Source organism: Molossus molossus, unplaced genomic scaffold (assembly GCF_014108415.1).
Source record: "Molossus molossus isolate mMolMol1 unplaced genomic scaffold, mMolMol1.p scaffold_m16_p_1, whole genome shotgun sequence".
NCBI lineage: Eukaryota > Metazoa > Chordata > Mammalia > Chiroptera > Molossidae > Molossus > Molossus molossus.
This window is the reverse complement of record NW_023425344.1, coordinates 116,361,432-116,389,261: the sequence shown is the minus strand read 5'-3', so window position 1 is coordinate 116,389,261 and position 27,830 is coordinate 116,361,432. Positions and strand designations below refer to the sequence as shown.

The window sequence follows — 27,830 nt, the reverse complement described above, 5'->3', positions numbered from 1 at the left end:
GCCCTTGACCAGGAATTGAACCCACGACCCTTCAGTCTGAGGGCCGACACTCTAACCACTGAGCAATGCTGGCCAGAGCTTGGAATTCTTTTTTTAAGCCAGATTCTTTAAAAGCCTCTAATCATTCCTCTTTTTTAAAAATTTTATCTTGCCCTGGCCAGTTTGGCTCAGCAGTTAGAGCGTCGGCCTGCAGTCCGGAGAGACCCGGGTTCGGTTCCCACTAAGGGCACGTACTTCAGTTGCAGTTTGTCCCCGGCCCTGGTTGGTCGTGCGGGTGGCAGCCACTCGTGTCCCTTCACATTGATGTTTCTCTCTCTCTCTCACTTCCTCTCTCTCCCTCCCACTCTATCTGTACAAAAAATGGAAAAATATCCTCAGGTGAGGATAAAAAATAAAATAAAATAAAAATTTTATCTTTACTGTTGAAAATATTGCAAATGCCCCTCCTTTTTTCCCACCTTGACACCCTCCACCCTGCTCCTGCCCACTCCCCTTTCTGCCATCGCCAGATTACTTTGTGTAGTATAGATTACTACTGTGTGTGTCCATTGGTTACATATACATGCATATAAGTTCTTTGGTTTATGTCTTCTGACATTCCCCACACCCCTTCCCTCTGAGGTTTATTAGTCTCTTCCCTATTTCCATGTCTCTGGACCTATTTTGTTCATCAGTTTCTTTTGTTCATTATATTTCACAAATCAGTGAGATCATGTGATACTTATCTTTTACTGACTGGATTATTTCACTTAGCATAATACTCTCCAGGTCCCTCCATGTCATCTCAAAGAGTAACAGATCTTTCTTTCTTACAGCTGTCGTAATATTATGTCATAGTTATTTTAATTTGCTTTTCTCTGATGATTAGTGACTTTGAGCATTATTTCATATATTTCTTGGTCATTTTTATGTCCTCTTTGGAGAAGAATCTATTCAGATCCTCTGCCCATGTTTTACTTTGATTGTTTATCTTCCTTTTGTCGAGATGTATGAGTACTTTATAAATTTTGAATATTAACTCCTTATGTGATATATCTTGGTAAATATGTTCTCCCATGGAGTGGGTTCCCTTTTCATTTTGATGCTGGTTTATTTTGCTTTTTAGTTTGATTTAGTCCCATTTATTATTTTTTTCCTTTGTTTCTCTTGCACTAGTGATGTACTGGTAAAAATTTTGCTATGTGTGATGTCTGATATTTTGATGCCTACATTTTCTTCTAGGATTTTTATGGTTTCACAACTTACATTTAAGTTCGTTATCCATTTGAAGTTTATTCTTGTGGATGGTGTAAGTTGGTGGTCTAGTTTCATTTTTTTTTCTATGCCTGTCCAATTTTCACAACATCATCAATTGAAGAGACTGTCTTTATTCCATTGTATGCTCTTGCATCCTTTGTCAAATATTAATTGCACATAATGTCTTGGGTCGATTTCCAGGTTCTCTGTTCTGTTCCATTGATCTATATGCCTGTTCTTGTGCCAGTACCAGGCTGTTCTGATTACAGTGGCTTTGTGATATAATCAGATATCTGGAATTGTGGTCCCTCCTACTTTGTTCCTCTTTTTCAAGATTGCTGTGGCTATTTGGAGTCTTTTTTGGTTCCATATAAACTTTTGAAGTATTTGTTCTAGATCTGTGAAATATGCCATTGGTATTTTAATAGGGTTTGCATTGTATCTAGAGATTACTTTGTGTAGTATGGACATTTTAATGATCTTAATTCTTCCAATCCATGAACAAGTTATGTGCTTCCACTTTTTTATATCTTCCTCTATTTCTTTTTTCAAAGTCCTGTAGTTTTCTGAGAACAGGTCTTTTACCTCCTTGGTTAAGTTTATCCTTAGGTATCTTAATTTTTTTTTGTTGCAATGGTAAATGAGATTTTTTTTTTAGTTTCCCTTTCTTAGTGTTCATTATAGGTGTATAGGAATGCCATCAATTTATGGGTGTTAATTTTGTATCCTCCTACTTTGCCTAATTAATTAATTAATTTTTTAAAATTTTTTTATTCTCACCCGAGGACATTTTTCCATTTTTTGTTCAGATAGAGTGGGAGGGAGAGAGAGAGAGAAACATCAATGTGAAAGGGACACAATGAGTGGTTGCCACCCGCACGATCCAACCAGAGCCGGGGACAAACTGCAATCAAGGTGCGTGCCCTTAGCGGGAACCAAACCCAGTTCTCCCTGGACCACAGGCTGACGCTCTAACCGCTGAGCCAAACTGGCCAGGGCTGCCTAATTAATTTATTAAATCTAGTAGTTTTTTCATGGAGTATTTAAGGTTCCCTATGTACAATACCATGTCATCTGTAAATAATGAGAGTTTCACTTCCTCCTTCCTTTTTTTGGATGCCTTTTATTTTTCTTCTTTTCTGATTTCTGTGGCTAAGACTTCCAGTACTATGATGACTATGAGTGGTGAAAGTGGACATCCTATCTTGTTCCAGTTCTTAAGGGAAATGTTCCAGTTTTTTCACACTGAGTAATGATGTTGGCTCTAGGTTTGTCATATACAACCTTTATGATGTTGAGGTATAATCCTTCTATTCCAACTTTGCTGAGAGTTTTTATCAGAAATCAGTGCTAGATTTTGTTAAATGCTTTTTCAGCATCTATTGATATGATCACATAATTTTTATCTTTCATTTTGTTTATGTGGTGTATCACATTTATTGATTTGTGAATATTGTACAAGCCTTGCATCCATGGGATAAATCCCACTTGGTTGTGGTGAATAATGTTTTAAATATATTACTGGAACCAATTTGCTGAAACCAATATATATATATTTTATCCTTACCTGAGGAATTTGTGCATGTATCTTCAGATAGAACAGAGGGAGAGAGGGAGGAAGAGACAGAGAGAAACATCAGTGAGAGAGAGACACATCAAGTGGTTGCCACCTGCACAACCCCAACCGGGGCCAGGGACAAACTGCAACTAAGGTACATGCCCTTAGCAGGAACCAAACCCAGGACTCTCAGTTCCATAGACCAATGCTCTACCGCTGAGCCAAACTGGCCAGGGCCGATTTGCTAATATTTTGTTGAGGATTTTGGCATCTATGTTCATCAGGAATACTGGCCAATAATATTAATTTGGTGTCTTTATCTTCTTTTGAATTAGCATTATGCTTGCCTCATAAAAAGAGCTTAAAAGTCTTCCTTCCTCTTGAATATTTTGGAATAGTTTAAGAAGAATGGGTATTAGTTCTTCTTTTAAAAACAAATTTTTTCCTTTATTGATTTTAGAGAGAGAGGAAGGGAGAGGAAGAACGAGATAGAAACATTGATTAGAGACAACAATGATTGGCTGCCTCCTGCATGCCCCTCACTGGGGATCAGTCCCACAACCTGCCAGGGCCATAGTATTTTCTTACAGTCCTTTGTATTCCTGTGTGTCAGTTGTTACTTCACCTTTTTCATTTGTGATCGTATTTACTTGGGTCCCCTCTCTCTGTTTTTTTGGTGAGTCTGTGTACCACTAAAGTTGCAGTTTGTCCCCGGCCCTGGTTGGTCGTGCAGGTGGCAGGCACTCAATGTGTCCCTTTCACGTCGATCTTTCTCTCTTTCTCTCTCTTCCTTTCTCTCCCTCCCACTCTATATGAACAAAAAAATGGAAAAAAATAGCTCTTGGTTTCATTGACTTTTTTTAATAGTTTTTTTTAGTCTCTATGTTATTTATTTATGCTCTGACCTTCATTATTTTGTTTATACTTTGGGTTTTGTTGTTGTTGTTTCCTTTCAAGTTCTTTAAGGCTATGACTGTATTACTATTTATGCTCTGATCTTCATTATTTTGTTATACTTACTCTGGGTTTTGTTGTTGTTGTTTCCTTTCAAGTACTTTAAGTTGTAGGATTAAATAGTTTATTACAAATTGCAGGCCTGTAATGCTATAAAATTCCCTCTCAAGATTGCTTCTCCTGTGTCCCATAGATTTTGGGTTGATACGTGCTCATTTTCATTAGTTTCCACGAAGTATTTGATTTCTTCCTTGATCTCATTGGTAACCCCTTCATTGTTTAATAACATGCTATTTAGCCTCCATGTGTTTGAATGTTTTTTAATGTTTTTTTTTGTAATTTATTTCGAGTTTCATGCCATTGTGATCTGAGAAGTTGATTGATATGATTTCAGTCTTCCTGAACTTGTAGAGACTTAGTTTATGTCCTACCATCCATGTGGTCTGCCTTTGAGAATGTCCCATGTGCACTTGAAAAGAATATATATTCTGCAGCTTTAGGGTGAAATATTGGTTAAATATCACTTAAGTGCATCTGATGTAGTGCATTGTTTAGGGTCTCTGTTTTCATGTTAATTTTCTGTCTAGAAGATCTATCCAGTGATGTCAGTGGGGTATAAAGTCCCCTACTATGACTATTACTATCATCTCACTTAAAGCTAATTAAGAGGGTTTTTAATACACACACACACACACACACACACACACACACTTAGGTGCTCCTGTATTGGGTGCAAGTGTTATACCCTCTTTTTGGACTTATCCTTTTAGTATTATGTAATGCCCTTCTTTGTCTCTTGTTATGACCTTTATTTTGAAGTCTATTTTGTCAGATATGAGTATTGCTACTCTAGCCTTTTTTTCAGATCCATTTGCAAGGAATATTTTTTTCTATCTCTTCACTTTCAGTCTGTGTACATCTTTTATTTTTCCCCTGAGGTGAGTCTCTTGTAGACAGCATATATATGGGTCATGTTTTCTTCAGCTACCTTATGTCTTTTGATTGGAGCATTTAATTCATTTACATTTAAGGTTATTATTGATAGGTACTTATTTGTTGCCAGTTTTATTCTTTATGCCTGTGTTCCTCTCTCTCTTTCTTCTTCTTACAACAGTCCCTTTATCATTTCTTGCAGTGCTGGTTTGGTAGCAATAAACTCCTTTGGCCTTTTTTTGAATGATAGACTTGCTGGATAGAGTAGTCTTGGATTCAGTCACTTTCTTTTCATTTTTTGTATCCTATTTCTATTGAGAAATCAGCTGACAGTCTAATGGGAGCTCCCTTGTAGGTAATTTTCTTTCTCTCTCTTGCTGCCTTTAAGATTCTTTCTTTTATTTTAATATTTGCCATTCTAATTATGATGTGTCTAGGTGTGGGTCTTTCTGGGTTTATCTTGATTGAGACTCTCTGTGTTTCCTAGACTTGTATGACTTTTTCCTTCACCAGGTTAGGAAAATTTTCTGTTATTATTTCTTCAAACAAGTTCTATATTCATTTCTACAAGTCTTCTCCTTCTGGTACCCCTATGATGCAAATGTTGTTACATTTTGTAATGTCCCAAAGCTCCCTTAAACTCTCCTCTTGCTTTTTAATTTTTTTCCCAACTGCTGATCCAATTGGGTGTTTTTTTCTACTTTATCTGCTAACTCACTGATTCGGTCTTCAGCTTCTTCCAATCTACTACTGAATCCTACCAACAAGTAGTTCTTTATTTCCGCTATGTCATTCTTCATTCCCTCTTGATTCTTTTTTTTTATCCTCACCTGAAGACATTTTTCCATTTTTGGTTCAGATAGAGTGGGAGGGAAAGAGAGGGGGAGAGAGAGAGAGAGAAACATCAACGTGAAAGGGACACATCGAGTGGCTGCCACCTGCACAACCCAACCAGGGCTGGGGACAAACTGCAACCGAGGTACGCGACCTTGGCGGGAACTGAACCCGGGTCTCTCTGGACCGCAGGCCAACGCACTAACTGCTGAGCCAAACCGGCCAGGGCTCCCTCTTGATTCTTATTAATAGCTTCTACCTCTTTTTTTTTTTAAAGCTCCCACTGAGTTCTTTACAGTTCTCATTAAGTTGCTTATAATTCTCACTAAATTATTTGAGTACCCTTACTACCATTACTTTGAATTCTTTATCTGATAAACTGCTTGCCTGCATTTCATTTAGTTCCTTTTCTGGAGATTCCTTCTTTTCTTTTTATTTGGAATTTGTTTCTCTGTCTCACCACTTTATCTGTCTGGTGTTCCAGGACCAGGTGGGGCAGGCCAAGTTGGGGGAGCAGGTCAGTGTATCCAGGGTATTGTTTTGTGATGGGTCATGTGCGCTGGATCTCAGATCTAGTCCAGTCACCTGGGATTGCTAGTGGTTGTCAGTGGCAGAAGCAGGGCCAGTTGCTCTTTAGGAACAGGTCAATTGGACCATGGCTCTCTGCTGGGGGGCAGCTATGATGCCTGCAGCTCATTGCTGCAATGGGGCTGGCGGCTCTCTGCCGCTGGTGGGTCACTGGGAATGGCAGGGCCCTCTGCTCCTGTTTGGCTGTGTGGGAGTGGCGGGGCCCTCTGCTGCTGGTTGGCTCTGTCGGAGCAGTTGGGACCTCTGCTGCCAGAGGAGAAGCAGTGGCTGGGCATGCCTCTCTGTGGCCTCCAGGCGCTGGGTCTCTGCTGTTCCCTGCAGCCTCCTCCTATGGAGGACCCTATAAATCCTCCAAAATATCATGCTCTCTGATTGTGAATGGAGAGAAGTGCCTGGCCTGGGACCACACTTCTGCTGCTGGCAGCTTCCTCCACCCAGGGTATCCAAAAGGCCTGCCCTGGGTTCCCCCACTGACAGGCAGCTGCCTGCCTACACTCCCCCCCGTACACTCTCTCACACATGCGCACCTACTCATACTCCCACCCTCACTCCAGTGTTGTCTGCTGCCATGTTCAGCCTCCAACTTGGCATCATCTTTTAAAGTTAGACATTTAAATAACCTAACCCATCAATCTCGCTTCTGTACTCACTCTATACTGTAGAGTACATATGGTATATGGAAGAAGCATATACAAGAATGTTCTTAGAAGTATTATTCCCAAAAGGAAACAAAACCGAAAAAAAAAGGAAACAACTCAAATGTCTTTCAATAATATACTAGAGAAAAAAGTTTTTGTCTAACCACACCATGAAACATAAAACAGTGAAAATGAATAAACTACAGCTACTTAATCAAAAAGATGATGCAAGCAACATAGTATTGCACTAAAAAGTGAAAACTAGAGGACAACACTATGATACCTTTTTCAAATTAAATGACAATGCTACTAAATGATATATTATTAGGGCATACATATATGTGATAAAACCAACTAAAAATTACTCATAAAAGAATGATAAATGAGTCCTGGCCGGTTTGGCTCAGCGGTTGGAGCGTCGGCCTGCGGTACAGAGAGACCCAGGTTCGGTTCCCTCTAGGGGCACATACCTTGGTTGCAGTTTGTCCCCGGCCCTGGTTGGTCGTGCGGGTGGCAGCCACTCAATGTGTCCCTTCACATTGATGTTTCTCTCTCTCTCTCTCTCTTCCGCTCTCTCCCTCCCGCTCTATCTGAACAAAAAATGGAAAAATGTCCTCGGGTGAGGATAAAAAAAAAAGAATGATAAATGTAAAATCCAAAATAGTGGTTATCTCAAAATAAAGGAGGAACACCTAAGTAGAAGGAAATAATTAGTAATAAATTCTAGTTCTTGGGTTAGGGTTGGATAATGTATATATTTTTAAGTAAGTTAATAAAAGACTGAATAAGAGCCCTGGCCAATTTCGCTCAGCAGTTAGAGCGTCAGCATGCGGTCCAGAGAGACCTGGGTTCGGTTCCCACTAAAGACACGTACCTCAGTTGCAGTTTGTCCCCGGCCCTGGTTGGGTCGTGTGGGTGGCAACCACTCAATGTGTCCCTTTCATGTCAATGTTTCTCTCTCTCTCTCTCTCTCTCTCCCTCCCACTCTATCTGAACAAAATATCGAAAAATGTCCCTGGGTAAGGATAAAAAAAAAAAAGACTGAATAAGAAACAAAATTGTCATAACTATAAGAATTTCAAATGCTTATGTATCATTTACTGCAAGAAATTACCAAATCATATATAAATAGGCTTAACATTTCACTGAATCAGTAAAGTAACTCTTGAAAAATTCAGTATAATTCTAAAACTTTTACAATGCCAAATTTCCTGGACTTTTTTCAAGGAAGAAAAAAATAAAAGGTCTTAACAATACCTGATTTCCATGAAGGTCCAAGACATCTAAGCTTTTTAGATTCTCCAGATTTGAGATCTTCTTGATTCTGAAAATCAGAATAAGTACAGTAAAAAAATGTGGATATATCACATCTATTGTAGATCAAAATATGCTAAGGCATAACTCATTTTATATTCCCTATAAGGTAAAATACAGATATAGAAATAACTATACCTATCTATTTATACAAATATACAGATATGTAAAATTACATATATTAAATAAGAACATATTTCCCATCAATTTAATTATATTGTTAAATATGCAGTCCTACTAGAGAAAATGGTCCCCTAGCTTAAAAGTAATTATCTTAAAAAAGAGTCATTCTTCTAAGAACCTGAGGCAAGGCACTTATTCAAATCAGTTCCCTTCATCTTAGAATATGATCCAAACTCCTTACCTCAGTTCTCAAGGCCCTAAACCATCTGGCTGCTGATTCTTTCTCCAGCCTTATCTCCTACCATAGCTCGGGCTCACTTGCTCATTCTACTCCAGCCTCAGCAGCTTTCGTGCTATCTCTATTCTCACAAATTCATTTCTGCTCGGGGTGTTTACCCTTGCTGTTGCTTCTTCCTTAATGTTTCTTCCCCAGAATTTCACATGGTCACACCTTCACATAATCCAGGTCTCAGCTCAAATATCTTCTCAGAATGGTCTGGCCAGATGGCGCAATCAAAAATAGCTCTCTGTTCCTGTCCCCATTACTCTTTCCTTCACCTGCTTTAATTGATTTCAACGTGCTTATCCTTGCCTAAAATTATATTATTCATGTGTTTACTTTTTAATGCTTTCCCTCATCTAACAAAAATATGAGCTTCAAGAGGACAGAAACATCAACATGTTCTCTACTCTATCATGAGGACTCATGACAGTGCCTGGCACCAAGCAGGCACACAATAAATATTTGTTGAATGAATGAATGAACATATAACTAAACAAATGTATTTTATGTACAAGATTATTCATAACAGGATTATTTGCCACAGAGACAAAATGAATACCATCTAAATGCCTTCTACTGGACTTACTTAGTTTGTGAATATTTATATGGAATTTTTGATTTGCCATTTTTTGAAAAGCTGAAATACTATAAATGAAAAAGCACACAATTTTATCTCTAAAATACCCCCTCTTATATCCCCTAAGCTTAGGGCCTACCCACTGTCTCCCTCATTCCTCCTTTTTTTTTTTTTTTATCCTCACCCGAGGATATTTTTCCATTTTTAGTACAGATAGAGTGGGAGGGAGAGAGAGGAAAGGAGAGACAGACAGAAACATCGATGTGAAGGGACACATCGAGTGGCTGCCACCCACATGACCAACCAGGGCCGGGAACAAACTGCAACCGAAGAACGTGCCCTTAGCGGGAACCGAACCCGGGTCTCTCCAGACCGCAGGCCGACGCTCTAACCGCTGAGCCAAAACGGCCAGGGCCCTCATTCCTATATTCTTGGGCTACCTTACCTATCTAACTGCCTCCAAATGAACGCATCTAACAACAACAACAAACACACTTCCCTTTTATTGTTCTCCCTCCTAGAGACCCTTCTTTCTCCTACTACCATTATTCAGTTGAAAGGAACAATGGCAGGGAAAGGATAAAAATAAAGTTCATGCAATCCATCTTTATCAGCATCTTCCTTTCATTATTCATTTCTGTTGCCTTTGTTTACTGCCTCAAAGAACTGTGACCACTTTCCTAAATGTTTCCAGAACCTGGATCATCCCTTGAAACTTCATATATGCTCATCACCATGTATACATAATGGAAACTTAAACTTCATGAATTTCTGTCTCCATTTCACCTCACCCATCTTCCATAATTGCCAAATCCAGATTATATCACCACAATCAACTCAATACAATTTGATTTACAAATATATTTATTATACACCCACTACATATCATCACAGCATGATTGTAGTTCTTCCTCTCTCCCTTCTCCCTTTCCCTCTCCCTCTCTCTCTCTCTCTTTCTCTCACTCTCTCTCTCTCTCTCACACACACACACTCACACACACACACCACTCCCTTATGACCACAAACTCCTCATCAGTCTCCTCTCACACCATCATACTGGGAGAACTTGCTTTTTTCCTAGAAAGCAACCTACACCCTGAAAACATTCAAACCACTAATATCCTTCCAGACTCTTTGGAATCCTTCATTAGCCTTCACCCACAGTCAGCATTTAATACTATCCTATCTAACACTTAAATCTCTCTAATAATAATAGCAATACTAATAATAACAATAATAATAGCAGCCAAACCAGATAGAAAAACAGACAAACTTTCAACAAAATTATTCCCCTGCCTACTTTGCTCTTGAAATACCTACAACAGTTGAGGAAAATTACAATACCATAATAATATGGCTTAGGAGAAGAGTGAAGCCTTTTATTCAATCCTTTTATACTCCTAGGCTCACATTCCCTAAAACAGTGGTTGTCAAGCTTCTGTGTATATCAGAATCATCTGGGAGGTTTGATAAAATATAACTTACTGAGCCCCACCTCCAGAATTTCTAGGATAGGATCCAAAAGTTTACATTTCTAATAATTTCTTGGGTAATGCTGATGCTGCTGGTCCAGGTATTACATTTTGAGAATGCCCTAAAATATAGACCGTCTTCCCATAAAATCTATTCTTCCTCATATGAGCTTTATGAGGATGAACTCACCTACCTAATGGAAAATACTAAAGCCTATTCTAAGAAAATAATCAGAGATACAGACAAAAATTTATGGACAAGAGTATCTATCACAGCATTATAGCAAAGAAAAAATATATACAATGTAAATATCTAACAAAAAGAAAATAAGTAAATTATTACATATATACCCATACAGATTATAAAGCTCTTAAAAAATTATATTTTCAAAGAACATTTAATGACATGGAAAAACAAAAGTAATAAAATATAAATATTCAAATGAAAAACAGTATAAAAACAATTTTATAAAACTATGATATGTGAATATAGAAAAGGTGCTACTTGATGTTGATAACCCCCTCTTGGGAAGAAGGCAAAGGGATGGCTGCAAGTCCTTTCTGCCCCGTAGCAGAGACTGTCAACAAGCCCACCTAGAAATCACCTGACTATCACGATGGATCAGAGCCCAAATTTTGTAAAGTTATATACTTACTTTTGTAGAAAACTGATGTATGATTTTTGCCAAGTAGGAATGAAATTTATTTCTGTCTAATAGGAAAGATAACCTTCTTTATAACTTAACAATTTTATTGCAGCATTCTTCATTTTCATTGACTATACATTAATTTCTCTTATCCTCCTTTGAATCAGCTTTGTCATCCTACTGGTTTCCTCATTAATGAGTTAATTCGAAAACTGTCCTGGAATTAGTATCTATTTGTCTGAGAATTATATTTTTAACATATTGGAAATTATACACAAGAGATGGAGAGTGTCCCAGCCCAACTTTCTCTGATTTGAAAGATCAGTGTAATTTGTTTCTGTATTGACCAGAAACTCTGGGCACGTTTAAGGCACTTCTATCACAGAAACCTAAGTGTGCAACAGGTCTTCCCAAAGAACTCAACCAGGGCCTCACATATGTTAAGTTATACAGTGAAACAGTCCCCATCTGTTGTGATTTCAAGCACTCTCTTAGCTTTGACACATAGTGGCTTTATGACTCTCACTTCAGATTCTGATTGCCCAGGTGAATAGGAAGAAAAATCGGCAAGTTGCTTAGTCAGTTAAACTCAAAACAAACTAAACATCCTGCTGTCTTGTTCTCATGAATTGCCTTTGCCATACACCCCCCAGGACCTGAAATGACATAAAAACAGATACAATTCTAAATAATTCAGAGGCAGATGAAGGTATCAGTTGACCTAGGAGGCCATGGTCAGATTAGGTACTGATGCGAGAAATTTGCAGAATCCTAGTCAGTTCCCAAACAGTTAAAGATTTTCACATTAACACCAATGTGACCTGAAAGATTATTTTTACAGTTCTCATATTAAACAAACTGAAACTAGAAAAAGACAAAGCTCAGCTATCACTTCAGCAGCTACAGAACTCTAGGGATATATGACAGTTTGTCTCTGCAGGTCACATTATATTACTGATGGCAGGATACGGTCCCCTCTACAGGATCTATATGAAGGGTTAGGCTTTTCAGGTGTCAGAGACAAACCCATAAGTGGGAACCCTCCAGCAATCAAAAGGAAAGGAACATGGAATCCCAAGGACTGGCAGAAAGTTTTATACACAGTCCTTGGTGATCAGAAGAACATGCAGAGAAGTTCTATTCACTAGCCTGTGATCATGAGGGCACCAGAAGACCTCACAAGGATAACCGGATACAGAAAGCGGAAGAGTCAGACAGTAAAACTTCAACAGTGAAGTCATACAGAGGGTTGCTAATTCGTTAGTAGCAGGGTAAACTTCACATACAGCATAGCAAGGTCCTTCTAGCTTTTCAGCAGAAATATTCGTTGGAGCTGTTTTAATCTAGGGGCAATTGGTTGTCCTAGATTTTCATATGTGGTTCCATTGACTTGGACTAGAAGATAGTGCAGTGCTTTGCAATGTGGGAGGGAAAAGTTTCTGGACTTGGGCAGCAAGGGGCATCAAGTCACCCAAGATGAATATGAGGGCTCAGGGTGGCAGATGCACTTCTCTCTTCTCCAGCAGTCCTCAGCCAGTTTTGCCTAATGGTCACTAAAGTACTGCCTCAGAAGGGGTTTGCATCTTCAAGACTCACAGGCCTTATCGAAGTCAGTTGACTGAAGAGCATTAGGTGTATGTTTTAGGGATCAGATTTGCATTGTACTGATCCTGCAGAAATATGCAAGTCGGGAGAATGTGGAAAGTTGTTTTTTGATTAATTTTCTTTTTTATTCAAGAACTTGAATAACAGCTATTTTCTAATGGGAGAATTAATTAAAGTAAAATAAGACACAAAGCAAGAAAACAAACAAAAGGATGGAGGAGTAGAAAGATGAAAAAGTGACTGCATTAAATTGCTTTTACTTGACAATGGTAAGGACACAGAGAAGGGCAGTGGACCCTAGAGAGGAGGAAAGGGACCTTTAAGGAGATTAAAAAGGTCCCATACACTGGTGTCTTTGAGGCACAGGAAAAGAGAGCAAATTGAGAGATTATTTAAAACATTAGGAACCAGGAGCAGCTCTAGATACTGTTTAAAACTAGGAAAGGAGATTTACAATGCCACCGGAAAACAGTGACATGAAGGGCATAAAGTCAATGGTATTGCAGAATAAGTGGAAGCTAGAGAAAAAAATCAGTAGCTCCAAGGATCAGAAACTAGTAAAGAAAAATCTGGGAGTGCTAACAGTGAGCACCTAGAAGGGAATGCCTTGCATGTATGAAAGGTTTACTTTACTCCTCACTTTATTCAGTGAACTACTCCTGCTGTATACAATTTGTACATATCTAACCTTGCAAAACTCACCTTACATCTCATCTCCATTTCCCCATCTGTACAATAAGAAAGCTATTCTCTGAGGTCACTTCAAGCTCTAGTACTCTATAATCCTATAATTCCCCCAAATTCCCTCATGGTACTATATTGTTTAGTTTAATACTTGAACCAATAGTAGGTGATAGACTGCACCAATGGGAACTTTCAAGAAACCACAGAGAACAGATTAGACCCTAGAACTCTGGGACATGATCTTAGAAAAAATATTTTATGTTACTGTTGGCTAATAAGAATAAAGAGGTAATTCAAGATCCACACTGTGGGGGAAGAAAGATGGGTGGAGGGAACCATGCTTGGCCATATCTAAACTTTATCACTTGATGATATAAAAATCATTTTTGAATTTTGCCAAACAACTATTCTTTCTAGGTATTGCAAAAGCTATCCAGTAAAGCAGAATAGAAAGAAAGTCATGAACAAATCTCAAGGCAATTAGTTGGGAACTGTGTAGCTGCACAACATAGTAGAGCCTTATGAAAAGCACTGGGGACATTCACATAGGGTATAATCTTAATACATGCTGAAAACACTACCTGAACGAGAATCAAGCAGTAATTTGACAATCACCAAGTATCAAATGTCTACCCTCAGTCAAGCACTGAGAAGAATCACTAGTGAAATGCATATGCCTAAAGTAAATACACATGCTTAAAATACAGCCTAAGAAAACATATAGGCCAAATGTGCCACTCTACTTCCATATGAGCTATGGCAATGGAAGTAACAAAATACACACTCAATAAAATGTTATTTGGTTTTACTAATTGTCAGACTGAATGTCATAAAACAAATTGTGATGGAATCTTACTTAATCTATTCAAATACACTTTCAAAAAATGTAGTCTATTACGTTCTTAACTACTTTTCAATTCTGAGTTGCCATTAAACACCATAGGACTCAACATTAGTCCTAAATATAATAAACAAAAACTGCTCTACAAAGATTACCTGTTTTTCCCCAACAGAAGGACACGGAGGGATCTCAGAGTAGAAAGCCCACTAATTTCTTCAATCTGGTTATCATATAAATCCAAAAATATTAGCCTTCGTAGATTAGAAATATTTTGGATTCGAGTTATAAAGTTGTGTTGAAAGTTCAATAAACGAAGGTGTTCTTCCCCATCAATAACAGGACATACAGTCAGCTTTTGCCTAAAAAACATTTCAAAAGGTTAATTGGATTCTGATTTGGCAGCCTGCCTTCTCTTACATATATTGTTAGTATCTTTGGTTCCCATGTTATGAGAAGAAAAAGATAAATAGAACCACTTCTTGCCTCTATGAACTAAGCATCCTAGATCTAACTGTAAATCGTTCATATAAAAGCTAATATAGTTTGACAAAGATAATTATTAAAATGAAGTCTAAGCTCTCATTACATTAAAAAAACTACAATATATTATTTCACATAAAATTGACTTACCATTAGAAAACACTCAATGTAACTGCCTATGCAACAGAGGGTTGGATGATTCAAAGAACTATGTCACATAACCAAAGAAATGCCCTTGCCATCCATCAATCGACTGACAAAAAGGGCACCCAGGTAACTAAGTCATCAGAAACAAACAAAATGGAAAAGGGTCTCTCGTAGAATCGTCCACTCTTGAACTAGATAATATCTTAGGAAGAGTAAGAAATTCAGCCATCTACAGTTCACTCTAATAAAAAAATTTCATCCTTTATTGAACACTTCTGCAGACACAAAATTTTAAGTTTATGTTTACATGTTCAACACTAACTTTGAACTTTGCAGAATATTTAGAATGCCATTAGGTAAGATGAAACCTTAACAATATATACATACCTCTAGCTATATTTAAAATAGTAAACATTATGCAGAAAGTTATAATGTATTACATGTGAAGTTAATATGTGCAGGGCCCTTTAAGAATTCTACTAGGGTAATAAAATAACCAAATAGAAATGATCTGAGATTCTCAAGAGTCTTCAAGGAAAATGTAGTTCTGTCAATCCAAGTATGAACAACTCTAATAGGGAGATAACTAGAAATATTTCCTTTCAGTAAAAATCAAGTTAATGAAACCTTATGATCTATTAATGAAAGATCAGAGGGCTATAAGCATAAGTGAAATTGTGACTAATGAGAATCATCCTCATAAAGAGAAAAAAATGATTGGCACAAGGTAATAATTGAATGTTAATGGTTCACAAAGATATGATGTTTAAAAATACAGACCCTGAAGCCCTGGCTGGTGTGGCTCAATAGTTGGTTGGAGTGTCCCATGCACCAAAGGCTGGTGGGTTCGATTCCCAGCAGGGCACATACACAGGTTGTGGGTTTGATTCCCAGCATACAGAAGGTAACAAATCCATGTTTCTCTCTCTCTTTCCCACTTTGCCTCTCTCTAAAATCAATAAGCATATCCTCAAGTGAGGATTCAAAATGTACAGACCCTGAAGAAATTGGCTTAAAAGAAAAAAATATTAGGTAATAATCTAATTCTTTTAATGTGTAATTAGTAATCAGAATTCATTTCATGCGCTTAATTACACTACCTCATTTGGTACTTTTATTTTATAAATTATAAGTATTCTAGTTTAAAATTTATATCTTTGTGCATCAGTTTAGCAAAAAACTTAAATTGTCTCATTTTTCCTGCTTCAGTTTTCATTTTTAATAGTTGAATTTACCAATACCCCAGCTTCTAATTTATCCAATTGGTATCACTAAAATAGGAAAAAAACAAACAAAACAAACCCTCTGACCTACCTCTTACATAAGCTACTGCAACTGGAAATAAAGTCACTTTCTTAGATTCCAAATCCAGTGACTAAGTCCCAACTCCAAGGCTCAGCTACACACTCGTTAACTCCATAAGTACCAGTCATCCAGCAAAACAAGCAAACACACACACACTTGGTTATTACCCAGTGCTCTCCAGGAGAGCTTGTTATGCCTAAAAAACCCCTGAGTTGCTACACCCCCTACCTCATTACTGAGGTGTCTACTGGATTACGCTTTTGCCTCTGATTTCCTACTTGGTGCTCGTCAGCTGCCTCCCTGGTCCTCTAGGCCCACCCTACCTTCCAGAACGGTCAGAGCCTGGCTCTTCCAAGCACTTCTTCTCAGGGCTGGATTCTACTCTTTTTAAAAAATATATTTTTAATCCTCACCCAAGGATCTGTTTTTACTGATTCTTAGAGAGAGAGAAAGAGAAACATCAATTGGTTGCCTCTTGGACATGTCCCAACTAGAGATCAAACCCACAACCTGGGTATGTACCCTAACCGGGAATTAAACCTATAACCTTTTGATGTACAGGATGATGTTCCAACCAACTTAGCTACCCAGCCAGAGCCTGCATTCTACTTGACCCCTCAGTTTCCTGGCTAAGAAACAGCACAGCATCACAGATCTCCCTTTGAAAATTACAGCTATTATCCACCGACTCTCAAATAATGATCCTGGAAGGCCTTGATGACAGCCTAACTTTCGTGACTGCACATCCCGGCACTGATAAAGTTGTGCCTAAGCCTATGACATTTTAAAACCAGCCTTTGAAGCTGAGTCAACTCCCTTGGTCCTGACTTTCCTAGTTAAACAAGTCTCCACCTAATCAAAGTTTGCTTCATGTGACAAAGACCATCTTCACAACTGCCTGAGTCACTCCAAGCTGCAACACGAGAGCCTAATTTACGTCACAATCTTATAAATACTGGCTCCTGTTAGCCTCAAGGAACATGGAACCAAAAGGCTGACATATTATCCTTGGCTGGACTTTTAAAGACTGAGATAAAAATTGCCACAAAATCCATCAGAACATTAAAATATTGTGAAAGTGCCCTGGTCAGTGTGGCTCAGTTGGTTGGGCATCATCCAGTACATGAAGAGGTGAAGAGTTCGATTCCTGGTCAGGGCACATCCCAGCCACTTGCAGATTCGATCCCCTGTCGGCAACTGATTGATGTTTCTCTCTTACATTAATGTTTCTCTCTCTCTCAAAAAAAATCAATATCTTTGTATCAGGATAAAAAAAAACTTAAGCCCTGGCCGGTTTGGCTCAGCGGTTAGAGCGTCGGCCTGCAGTCCTGAGAGACCCGGGTTTGGTTCCCGCTAAGGGCATGTACCTCGGTTGCAGTTTGTCCCCAACCCTGGTCGGTCGTGCGGGTGGCAGCCACTTGATGTGTCCCCTTCACATCGATGTTTCTCTCTCTCTCTCTCTCTCTGTTCCTCTCTCTCCCTCCCACTCTACCTGAACAAAAAATGGAAAAATGTCCTCAGGTGAGTAAAAAAAAAAAAAACTTAAAATATATTGTGGAAGTTATAAATATTAGATAACATTAGAATTTTAAAAACCAACAGTAGTGCAAAGATGTCATGAGAATAACTGTCCTCAAGTGTTACTTTGCCTACAAAACAACATCACACCCTCCAAAGAGCTTTATCCCAAATACAAACACAAATGATCTGTGACATTTGCTGTCCAGAGTGCACTGCTAAGCTAAGAAGTGTGCTTAACAATCTGCTATTAGATATGCACTGCTAAGGTAAAGGAATGCACAGCAGAGATGGTTTCTCTGCTGGTTATAGCACTACAGTAGGGTTGGGATCCTTCAGCCACCATTCTATTGCAGATACCTTCCTGGGTTTAATGATGGGGATCAAGCCCTAAATATATTCATTCATTCAAAAATTTTTATTGAGAGCCTATTTTGTCCCAGGCTCTGTTCTACGTGCTGGGATACAGAAGTGAACAAAACTCCCAGTGTTTATGGAGCTTATATTTTAGTAGGAAAAGACAAATAATAAACTTGATAAGTAAAATATTTAATATGTTAGAGGGTGATGACTGCTAAGAAGAAAAATGAAGCAGATAAGGGAACCGAGGACTGTCAGAGTGAAGGCGGTGGGTGGCCAGGGAAGGTTGTCCCTGAGATGATGACATTTGAGTAAAAAACTAAAGCAGGAAAGGAAATGAGCCTACAGATAAGTGGGAACAGGAAGTGCAAAAGCCTTGAAGCATAAGCATGCTTGGTGCATTCAAGGAGGCCGAGTGAGCAAAGGAGAGACGAGGAGGAGGCCACTGAGGCAACAGGAAATTCAAATGGACAGGGCCAGTAGCCTGTGATGACTATATTGCAAAGCCTTTTCTATCCTAAAATCCATTTTCATCGGTCATATTCTAGAATTACTTAGTACTCTTTTATTTTACATTATATAGATATAAAATTCCTCCCCATACTCCCCTAAGGATAAATAAAAATTTGGTAACAGTGATTGTTCTTAGGTAGAAGAACTGGATAGCTGGAGAACAACATGAGGGAGAGAGACTTTTGTACCTTTCAAATCTTGTACCATGTCTATGTATTATCTAGTAAAAATAAATAAATAAAACAAATTGTTCTCACCTTTCTAGGGTCAGTCTGTCTGAGTAAAGAATTTTCTCTTCAGAAGAACGTTGGAGAATGGGAAATGGCGCTGATGAGCTCACCAAATTAATATGATCACCTATTGAAAATGATATACAAATTACTTAAGAAAAACCTTTACAATCTTAAAACTAAAGTCACCTTATATTTAGAGAAGTTTGACACCTACAAATATCTTTTCTAGAAAGTATAGTTTGCATAGCTCTCCATGTTTGAAATTAATTACTAAATTTGTGTTTGTCTTTTTCTTTCTCAAACCTAAACTGTGTTCTGTGTATGCCAAATACTCTAGTGCTATTTTTATCCCTTTTAATGCTGACACCTAATACTTAATTTTAACTCTCTTATAACTGAGATGATAGTCCCTCATTACCAGATACATTGGGGCCAGCACTATGACAGCCCTGCCGGATTCTGGACTTGGAAGGTATCTGAATGGAAGAATCTCCAAATGCTGATAAGGAGCTCATGGTAGTTTTCATGTCCAGCCCACACAGTTCTGTCATGTTTGTTGTGGATGAGACGCATGATGATTTATTACGAGGCGAAGGGCTTATTACTCTTCCATCTCCTTCAAAATATCAAAAAGTTTTATCACAAAGCTACACAGTACATGACTTTGCTACAGGAAATACAGAGAAAGTAGTTTGGATAGCAAATGTAAACCTCACATCATCACTTTTTTTTGTATGCTCAGCTACTATTACAGAAAATATTGCAGAACCAAGGTGGATGTCATCAAATCTCATACACTTATAGTGATAGCCACAGGGTATGTGGCACCCCATGATGATATAGGCTGTTGGTTAGATGTTGTCCCTCCCTTTAGGTAGCTTTCAATCTACTGAGCAAACCCATATGAAATTAATAAACTATTTAGCAGAACATGCACAAAATACAGAATAAAAAAATAATACCTAATGAAAAATTCACACATAAATGTGTCTCATTTCATTTAAACAAGATGATTACAGATGGGTTTGGAGAAAGGTGAATTTTAAGATATACTGTTAAAGACTAGAAAAATGTAGAATGTTCATGAAAAGATGCTGGCAAGTTGCAGAAATGAGGTAAGATTTGAGTAATGGTAGAGGTGACAGAGGAATTGCAATACCAGAAAAATTCTCTTGTATTTTCTTTTATGAAGAGAAAATTTACTGAAAGCAGCAATGGTGTTGAGGGGAGTGATAAGCAGTAAAATATGTGAATGAAAAGGGGCCACATGCTAACCTGAGAAGCTCAGGGGAGGCCTTTGTGGCAGTCTTGCAAACTCAAAGACCTAAAGTAACCACAAAGGATGGTCTGAAATTAAAACTTTTTAACTAAAAGTAGTTTATGGCAAGTGGCTAGTATCTTCCCTGACAAACATCAATCTTTACTTTAACTGAGCCTATCTATTGTCTTTTTGCATCTAAGATAACAAATCTTTGGAATACCAAAGTAAATTTCCTTCTTCCACATCCCACAAAGCACAGGCACTGCTCTTCAGAGACCGCAAATCCCCTCATTGTTACTGGAGTTAATTGTTGACTGTTAAGTATCCTGTACCCACCTATGTAAAAGATGCGTGTCTTACCATTTTACTTTTCATCCAATCCCAGAGGTTTCCCTGCTTTACTTTCTTTCACCTCCCTAATCTATCCCCAATGGATTTCACAACCCACTTACATCTCCTCCTTTGATTGTAATGCATAAAATAAGGGGCAAAACTGCCATTCTTTAGAGTCTAGAGCGTTATCTCAATCCATTGAGATTTTGCTCACCGGCAATTGTCAACAGTTTGGGCTCAAATAAACGCACAAAAATTCTTCACAGGTTTGAACGTTTCTTACGTTGACAAATAGAACCTAAGATTACCACAGAATTCTGCTGCTTACACTGACCAAGAAGAAGAAAAGTAAAACTAAATGTAGGAAGTTAATATACTCTTCAGGGCCATCAAACAACTAAAAATCAAGTTCCACATAGATCACATTAAAGAGCTAGAAAGCAATGGTATAAAAGGTATAAACCAAAGCATCATACACCTAGCTTCTTGAACAAAATAATCAGTGCTCACACCCCACTTTTCTGAATATCATGAAATGTCACAAGCATTCAGAATTGACATCATCTTGTGACATGACCAGCTGCTAGTAGGATACCCAAGCAACTATGATTCAGTAAACTTATTTGGAAACAAACTAAAATAAGTGTAAGGATTAACTGATTAAAGATTAACTGGTCAGATAAAGGAAAAGCTCCGAACAACAGACAACCTTGATTTCTCTTATTAGCATCAGAGTTAGGTTTTTTAAATTCTTTTGTAAAGACGTCAAGCCAATCCTCAATTTAAGAGGCAGATTTAAACTTTGTAAGACTTGGAATGTAGAGGAAGTAATGGAACAGTAATTTTGTTGTTGTTGTTGTTAATCCTCACCAGAAGATATTTTTCCATTAATTTTTAGAGAGAGTGGAAGAGAGAGAAGGAGAGAGAGAGACAGAAACATCGATGTGAGGGAGACACATCAATTGGCTGCTTCCCAAAGGACCCCGACCAGGGCCGGGATCAAACCCAAGACCTTTCTGTGGGAGGGCTGATGCTCTAACTGCTGAGCCAAACTGGCAGGGCTTGAACAGTAAATTTTATTTACACACTGAATAAAGGAATTTTATCTTCACATTTTTCAGCTCTTGTCATAATTACTATCCCCATGAGCTTCAGTATACTTTACAGCTTACAATAAGTAGCAAGAGATCAGAATGATTGAGTAGAAAAATCTTAAAACCTACAAACAAGACATGATTGAGAACTAGAGTGATCTGTGTTGAAACATCCACTTATTTATGTGGATATATAAACATCCACATATATATATTTATACGAATATCAAAAACCCACATATACATGTGGGATGTTTCATCCTATAAATAAATTGCATTGCTTTGTGGCAAAATTTTAATTAAAATATTTCCTGTTATTATTTCATATACACTATTTAATTTGCCAGATATGTAGTCCTTCTCTTCCCAATTAAATGTATAAGAGCCTTGAGAGACAGACTTCATTTTATATTTTTATATTCTTTGAAGAATCTAAATTCAGTAGGAAATCAGTATTGATTTTCCAATGTACTAAGAGTTATTAGGAAATCTATTTTGTATATAGTATTTCTGTTAAAAAAGAAAATAAAAAATTATATTTAATGTAAAAATACTGAAAGAATTCTTTCATAATTAGGATCTCACAGTTGTTAAGAGGCATAATGGTCAACATTTGGTAAGAATCTTCACTGCACTTCACCCTAAATATATGGATGGATGGATGGATGGATGGATGGACAGACGGATGGATAAAAAGATGGGTGAGTCACATATGGTCATATATGTGTGTCCACTCAGCCTTGTTTTTGAAAATGTTTGGTAACCAAAATCCTGATTCTAGATTTTCCAGTGATTTATCATGATCTTAAAAGTTAAGCATTGCTTCTTCCTCTCTATGTTCACATTTTAGAATTCTTAATTAAGGAACTTGATGATTAAGGTCTATTTGAGATTTTACAGTATAGTAGTCCATGGAATGTCTGACTCTTACAAAATCTCAAGGATACAAGGGTTGACTCTTAACAATAATTTAAAAAGACTACTAGTCTAACTAAAACATAGAGTTTCTTTACTTAGGACAGAGAATACAATTGGTTAATTTATGCTGAACAACATAAGGGTAATGGTCACTGACCCCCATGCAGTCGAAAATCTGAGTATAACTTTTGATTCCCCCTTATCCTCAATCATCCCTCACTGTCTGTGGGGAACTGGTTCCAGGACCCTACTCCTGCAGAGAGCAACATACATAGATGTTCAAGTCCTTATATACAATGGCATAGAACAATGCACACAGTTGACCTTCAGCATCGGTGGATTCCTAACCATAGGTGGAAAATACTCTTTTCGTACAGGGTTGGTTGAATCTGCACATACACAACCCAAGGATACAATGTGCAGACTAAATATTTATATTTTAAAAATCCATGCATAAGTGGACCCACAACTGTTTCAACCAGTGTTGTTCAAGGATCAACTATATATAAGTTCAATTAATTTTGAAAAATAAAAAAATGGGGTGAAATCAATTATAATGATCAGGTATCAGGATGCAGTTTATTAAACAGACATCCCCAAACTTTTCCTGATAAAGTGCTACTTACAATTTTTCCAAGGTTTTATGCTTTTGGAGGTAGAATTATGAGTAAAAGTCAAGAAAACAGTGACATACTTTACAGACTTTTTTACATGAAACTGCCTGAAGCTATGAAGGAGGAACATTTCAAAACAACCAGGTACAAATGAGTAGGTCTGTCACAGAGAATGATTTTGAATAAAATCTTTTAATAAAAAACAAATAGGTTTATTTTTCCCTAAAGAATTAATTTGTATTTTATGGGTCATTATTTATATATAAGACTTTATACATCTTTTAGGTTCACAAAATTCAGTACCTCCATATGACTTTCTCATAGCAAACATCTAGTAATACTATACAACTTAAATAAATTTACATAGCCAAGTATTCACAAATCTGCATACCAACTTCCTCCTCTAACTTGAGAATAGCTTGGGAAAAGTATTTATTTTTGACTCATAATTTGAAAAAAAATTAAGATACTATTATCACAAATGTGAAGAAAATTCACAATGCAAACATAAAAAAATCCTACTTGAGAACTTTCACGTTCTTCAAATCTATAATTTTGTGCCTAATACAGTGTCTGGCACATTATACACTCAAGAAATACATATTCAACTGAACCAAAGAAGGCAAGACAGATGTTTCCTGCACTGTGGAACTGCGGTTAGGTTGATATCATGCCCAGTAACTGGCCAAGGCAAGAGTATAGGATATAGGAAAGAGAAAAACCATGTCAGATTACTTGGGCCCATGAGGAATGTCCAAAAGTAAAGAAACAAAAACGGAAAACTAATCAAATATTCAGAGTCACCACATATTCACACAGTAATGAGATAAACAATCTAGAGAGGCCTATACTGATCAGCCTTCTCACACAAACTCCTAGAAGGTAGAGATGGTACTGTATATAAGGATTCTGTAGCGCACATTACAGATCGCTGACAGTTGTTAGCACCCAACTAACAACTCAAATGTACTAAAGGAAATTTCTCCTTAAATTGAAAACTGTATTTCAGAAATATAACCAGATCATATAAGACAGTATTTTTCAAAGTTTGGTCCACAAATCACATCTATCAGAATCCCTTGTTATTTGTTAAAATGCAAATTTCCATGTGCCACCCAAGACCTACAAAATCAGAATGGGGAAAGGGAAAAGGGCAAGGGGAGCACTAGAATCTGCATCCCTAACAAGATCTCGGGTGATGCACACTGGAGTTTAAGGTCTTTGATATAATATCTATAATTATATGCGTTAGTAAGGGAAACTGTTTCTTTTCCACTCCTAACTTTCCACTCTTCCCACTGTTTCTTTATTTCCTAAAGGGTCCTCCTACTCTTACCTTCACCAGTTAGCCATTTTTCCTAGTTCTAATACAGTATTTGGAAGATTCTTTCCCATTCTATTATATATAGTTCATTCCAACTAAAATACAACATCTTTTTCTGTATTGAAAATAATCTACTATGCTGTGTATATAAAATAAATTCTGATTTAAACAAATACCAAACCAACTTGGTAACCAATTAAACATTTCATTTTTAATTGAAGTGTATTTGAATCTGGAAATTTGATAGTGTTAAACAATATTACTCAAAGAAGATAAATCATATCTGATCTCTACTCACTGACAATACCTTGTCTACTTGAATAGTTTCTTTCAAGGTCATGTTGTAAGAGTCGACCAGGGAATGATGCTGTTTCTTTATTTAGCCTGAATTCAACCTAAAAAACATTGTTTAAAAAAATTGGATAAGAATTTAACAATAAGTAATGAAAATAATTGTAAAATAATATACAGTAACTGGCACTTGCTATAACATACAGATGAATCTTGAAAACATCATGCTAAGTGAAAGAATCCAGACATAAAATGCTACATATTATATAATTCCACTTATGAAATATCAAGAATAAGAAAATCTATAGAGATGGAAAGCAGATTTGGGGCTTCCAGTTGGGTGGGGAAGGGATGCAAAGAGAGACTGCTTTTTGGTACAGGGACTCCCTTCAGGTGATAAAAAGTTCTGGAAGTACATAGTAGCAATGGCTGCACAAAATTGTGGGTGGATTTAATACCACTGATTTGTACAACCTAAAATGAGAAAAATGGTAAATTTTATGTTATGTATATTTTCACATATATACACACACACTCAGTCAATTTCACAAGGTCAGATGAAACCATGTTCCCTGAGCCACTGCCAACTCCTCTATATCCTCACCACAAATACAATGATTAAAAGAATAATTTTCTCAAAAACAAAAGCAAAAAATATACTATAAAAACAAAAATCACTGTTTTTATCATTCAAATTGCATTCGGAGTCCAACTATAACATAATAAAATTGTATACTTAATCCTTCTAACAAAGGATTTCTCTGAATTGAATGTAAATTATTTGATAGAACCAGAAAAAAAAACAACCAAAAAAATCAAACAACCTCTCATGATTAACCACAAAAAATCCTAAATATGTATTTTAAAAGAATTGTGACGCTTCTGATTCATCCATACTATAAACATTACACTAGCATTCATATTATCTTCTTATGTATATGAGCTAAATGTATTTTCTCAAAACATTATATCCACACAAGGGAAAACGAATTGTTTGGAAAAATTTTGGACAAGGCACATGGTTCCTAAAACCACAATGTAATGGTAGAATAGGATTTGTCCAGGGAAATCAATTAGCAAAGCTTTGGAAGGAATCTATTATGTCCAATTATAATAAAAATATTTTCACTTGATCTAGCTAACTGCTATTTATTCAAGATCATCAGATGATTTAGGTTACAAGTGTTCATTTTCATACACAGAATATAAGCAACTGCTGTCTCCTTGACTAGTGTCCTTCTATCCACCCTCCTCATGCCCCTACTTACCCTCCCCATGTTATCTGTAAACTCTGCCCTTTCCTTTAGAGTACCTCCAGTGACATCTACTTAACATTTTCTTCAGGAGAAAAAAGACCCTGAATTGTGATGGTTTGAGGTGTAGAACTTGGTCAAAGCAGAAAAATTATATTCTGTCTTGAGACAATTGTGTGGGAGGTGGGTATGTTTGAGTGCTGAGGTAAGACAGGAGGAAAAGAAAAATATGTGTATCTCAAAAATCAAATGAAAACCCAGAAATTATGGAAATACCAGAGATATTATGGGAAATTGTTTAGAAAAAAAAGAATGTCATGTTCATATCTTAACTTCTAAATAGCATTAAGCCTATTTCCACTACTAATATATTTTTCCACTAATTTATTTCCACTACTAATCTATTTTTCTCCTCTGGTTTTAAATGAAATGTATAGATATGTCCCCCCAAATTATTACATTTGATCCATTATAAGATTCCATTAGTAGTAAGACACACCATCACTTTACCCATTACCGAGAAAGAAAAAACGTTCCCAATTAAACTACAATGTGCCATCAATTTTAAAAAGTATTCTGATTTAAGAAATGTTTAAACATAAAAAAATAAAATAAAACAAACCTTACCAGTGGCAATTGGTGAAATAAGAATCAGTTTTTAAAAGAGGTTTTTTGGGGGGGATTTTATGTAGGCAGAAAAAAAGTTAGGTTTAGATTGAAGACTAAAATAAATATACTTAACATTTCCAGTTCAGACTCTACTCTTTAAATCATGCTGTTATTTCTTACTTTGTTTTTTTCAGGAAGAGGTGATGTTTGAATAACCAGATGAAGCCCACAGTTCACCTGCAATGTAAAAATTAAACCATAAAATATGTTCTTAACATACACACACACACACTCCTCCCCAACATAGTACAAATAAAGATATAACAAACAGAATGCTTGCTCTTTGTTTGTTTCTGCTATATGACAGAGGATTTGCTGAAAACAATAAAATCACAACCAAGAATTAAAGGTTTCACTGTGATTTATTGTCCAAAATGTCTGCAGCTATTTAACCCTCTACTTAGCACCTCAAGATTTTGATACTTGCCATTTCAGGCCTAAGTATCTCAATGAAACAGGTGAAGAAGATGGGAATGTCTATTACTAATAAATTATTTTCTTAATTTAAAATCAATGTACTGACTAGTTAAAGGAATTTAAATGGCCCTTAGCCTTTCACAGCAGATCCACGTTCTGGGAAGCCCAGATCTGGGACAAGACTTTGCCCATGATATGAATACCCTCCACGTCCAGCCCACGAATCTCCAGCCTCGGTCAGACAATAGCTTAAGTAGACTCAGCAGTCCTGGTCCCAATCATACATCACCTAAGACAAAGACGCCAGACAGAAAGGAGGCACGAATGGAAAGAAAGGGAAAGTAGGAGACCCAACCTACGTTGTTCGGAGCCCGGCCAGAAACAGAGCGGTATTTCCCGGGAATCATGGCAGGAGACAGGCCAGAATCTGTGAGATCTGCGTTAGAAATGACGTTACAGCAGAGATTCAAAGAGACCAAAAGGGGTCAGGTCCCCGGCAACCCGCTCAGGGGTTACCAAGGAAACAACGATTTCCGGTCTGGTCTTCTCTCAAATCAACTGGCCACTCGAGCATCTGGTTATGTTTCGGGGATGGGGAGGGCGGGGGCGGGGAAGAGGCTGGGCACCTCGGTAGCTATGACAACCACCACTTCCGGCCCGGGCCTCCTTACCGCCCACCTCAGCTCTCCCGGCGCGAAATTTGTATTCCTCCGCGGGCGGTCCCCGGCTCTCCCCGGAGGAAGGTGTTCGAGCCGGGTGCTCCCCGCCTGGGGGCCCAGTTCGGCCCTTCCGGGGGCCGGAGGGGGAGGAAAC

General features: G+C 37.5%; 1 protein-coding gene across 1 annotated transcript in view; it reads right to left on the bottom strand.

The window, feature by feature from the left end:
- Window positions 1-27,575, bottom strand: part of LRRC49 (leucine rich repeat containing 49) — a 192,114-nt gene extending 164,539 nt beyond the window's left edge. Inside the window, exons 1-6 of the mRNA XM_036263468.1 lie at window positions 27,377-27,575; window positions 26,721-26,777; window positions 24,695-24,782; window positions 18,868-18,967; window positions 14,443-14,646; window positions 7,999-8,065 (exon numbers count right to left, since the gene is read on the bottom strand). Coding sequence (XP_036119361.1) covers window positions 7,999-8,065; window positions 14,443-14,646; window positions 18,868-18,967; window positions 24,695-24,782; window positions 26,721-26,777; window positions 27,377-27,424 — 564 coding nt within the window. The 5' untranslated portion in view covers window positions 27,425-27,575. The remainder of the gene's footprint in view (window positions 1-7,998; window positions 8,066-14,442; window positions 14,647-18,867; window positions 18,968-24,694; window positions 24,783-26,720; window positions 26,778-27,376) is intronic.
- Window positions 27,576-27,830: the final 255 nt, after the last annotated feature.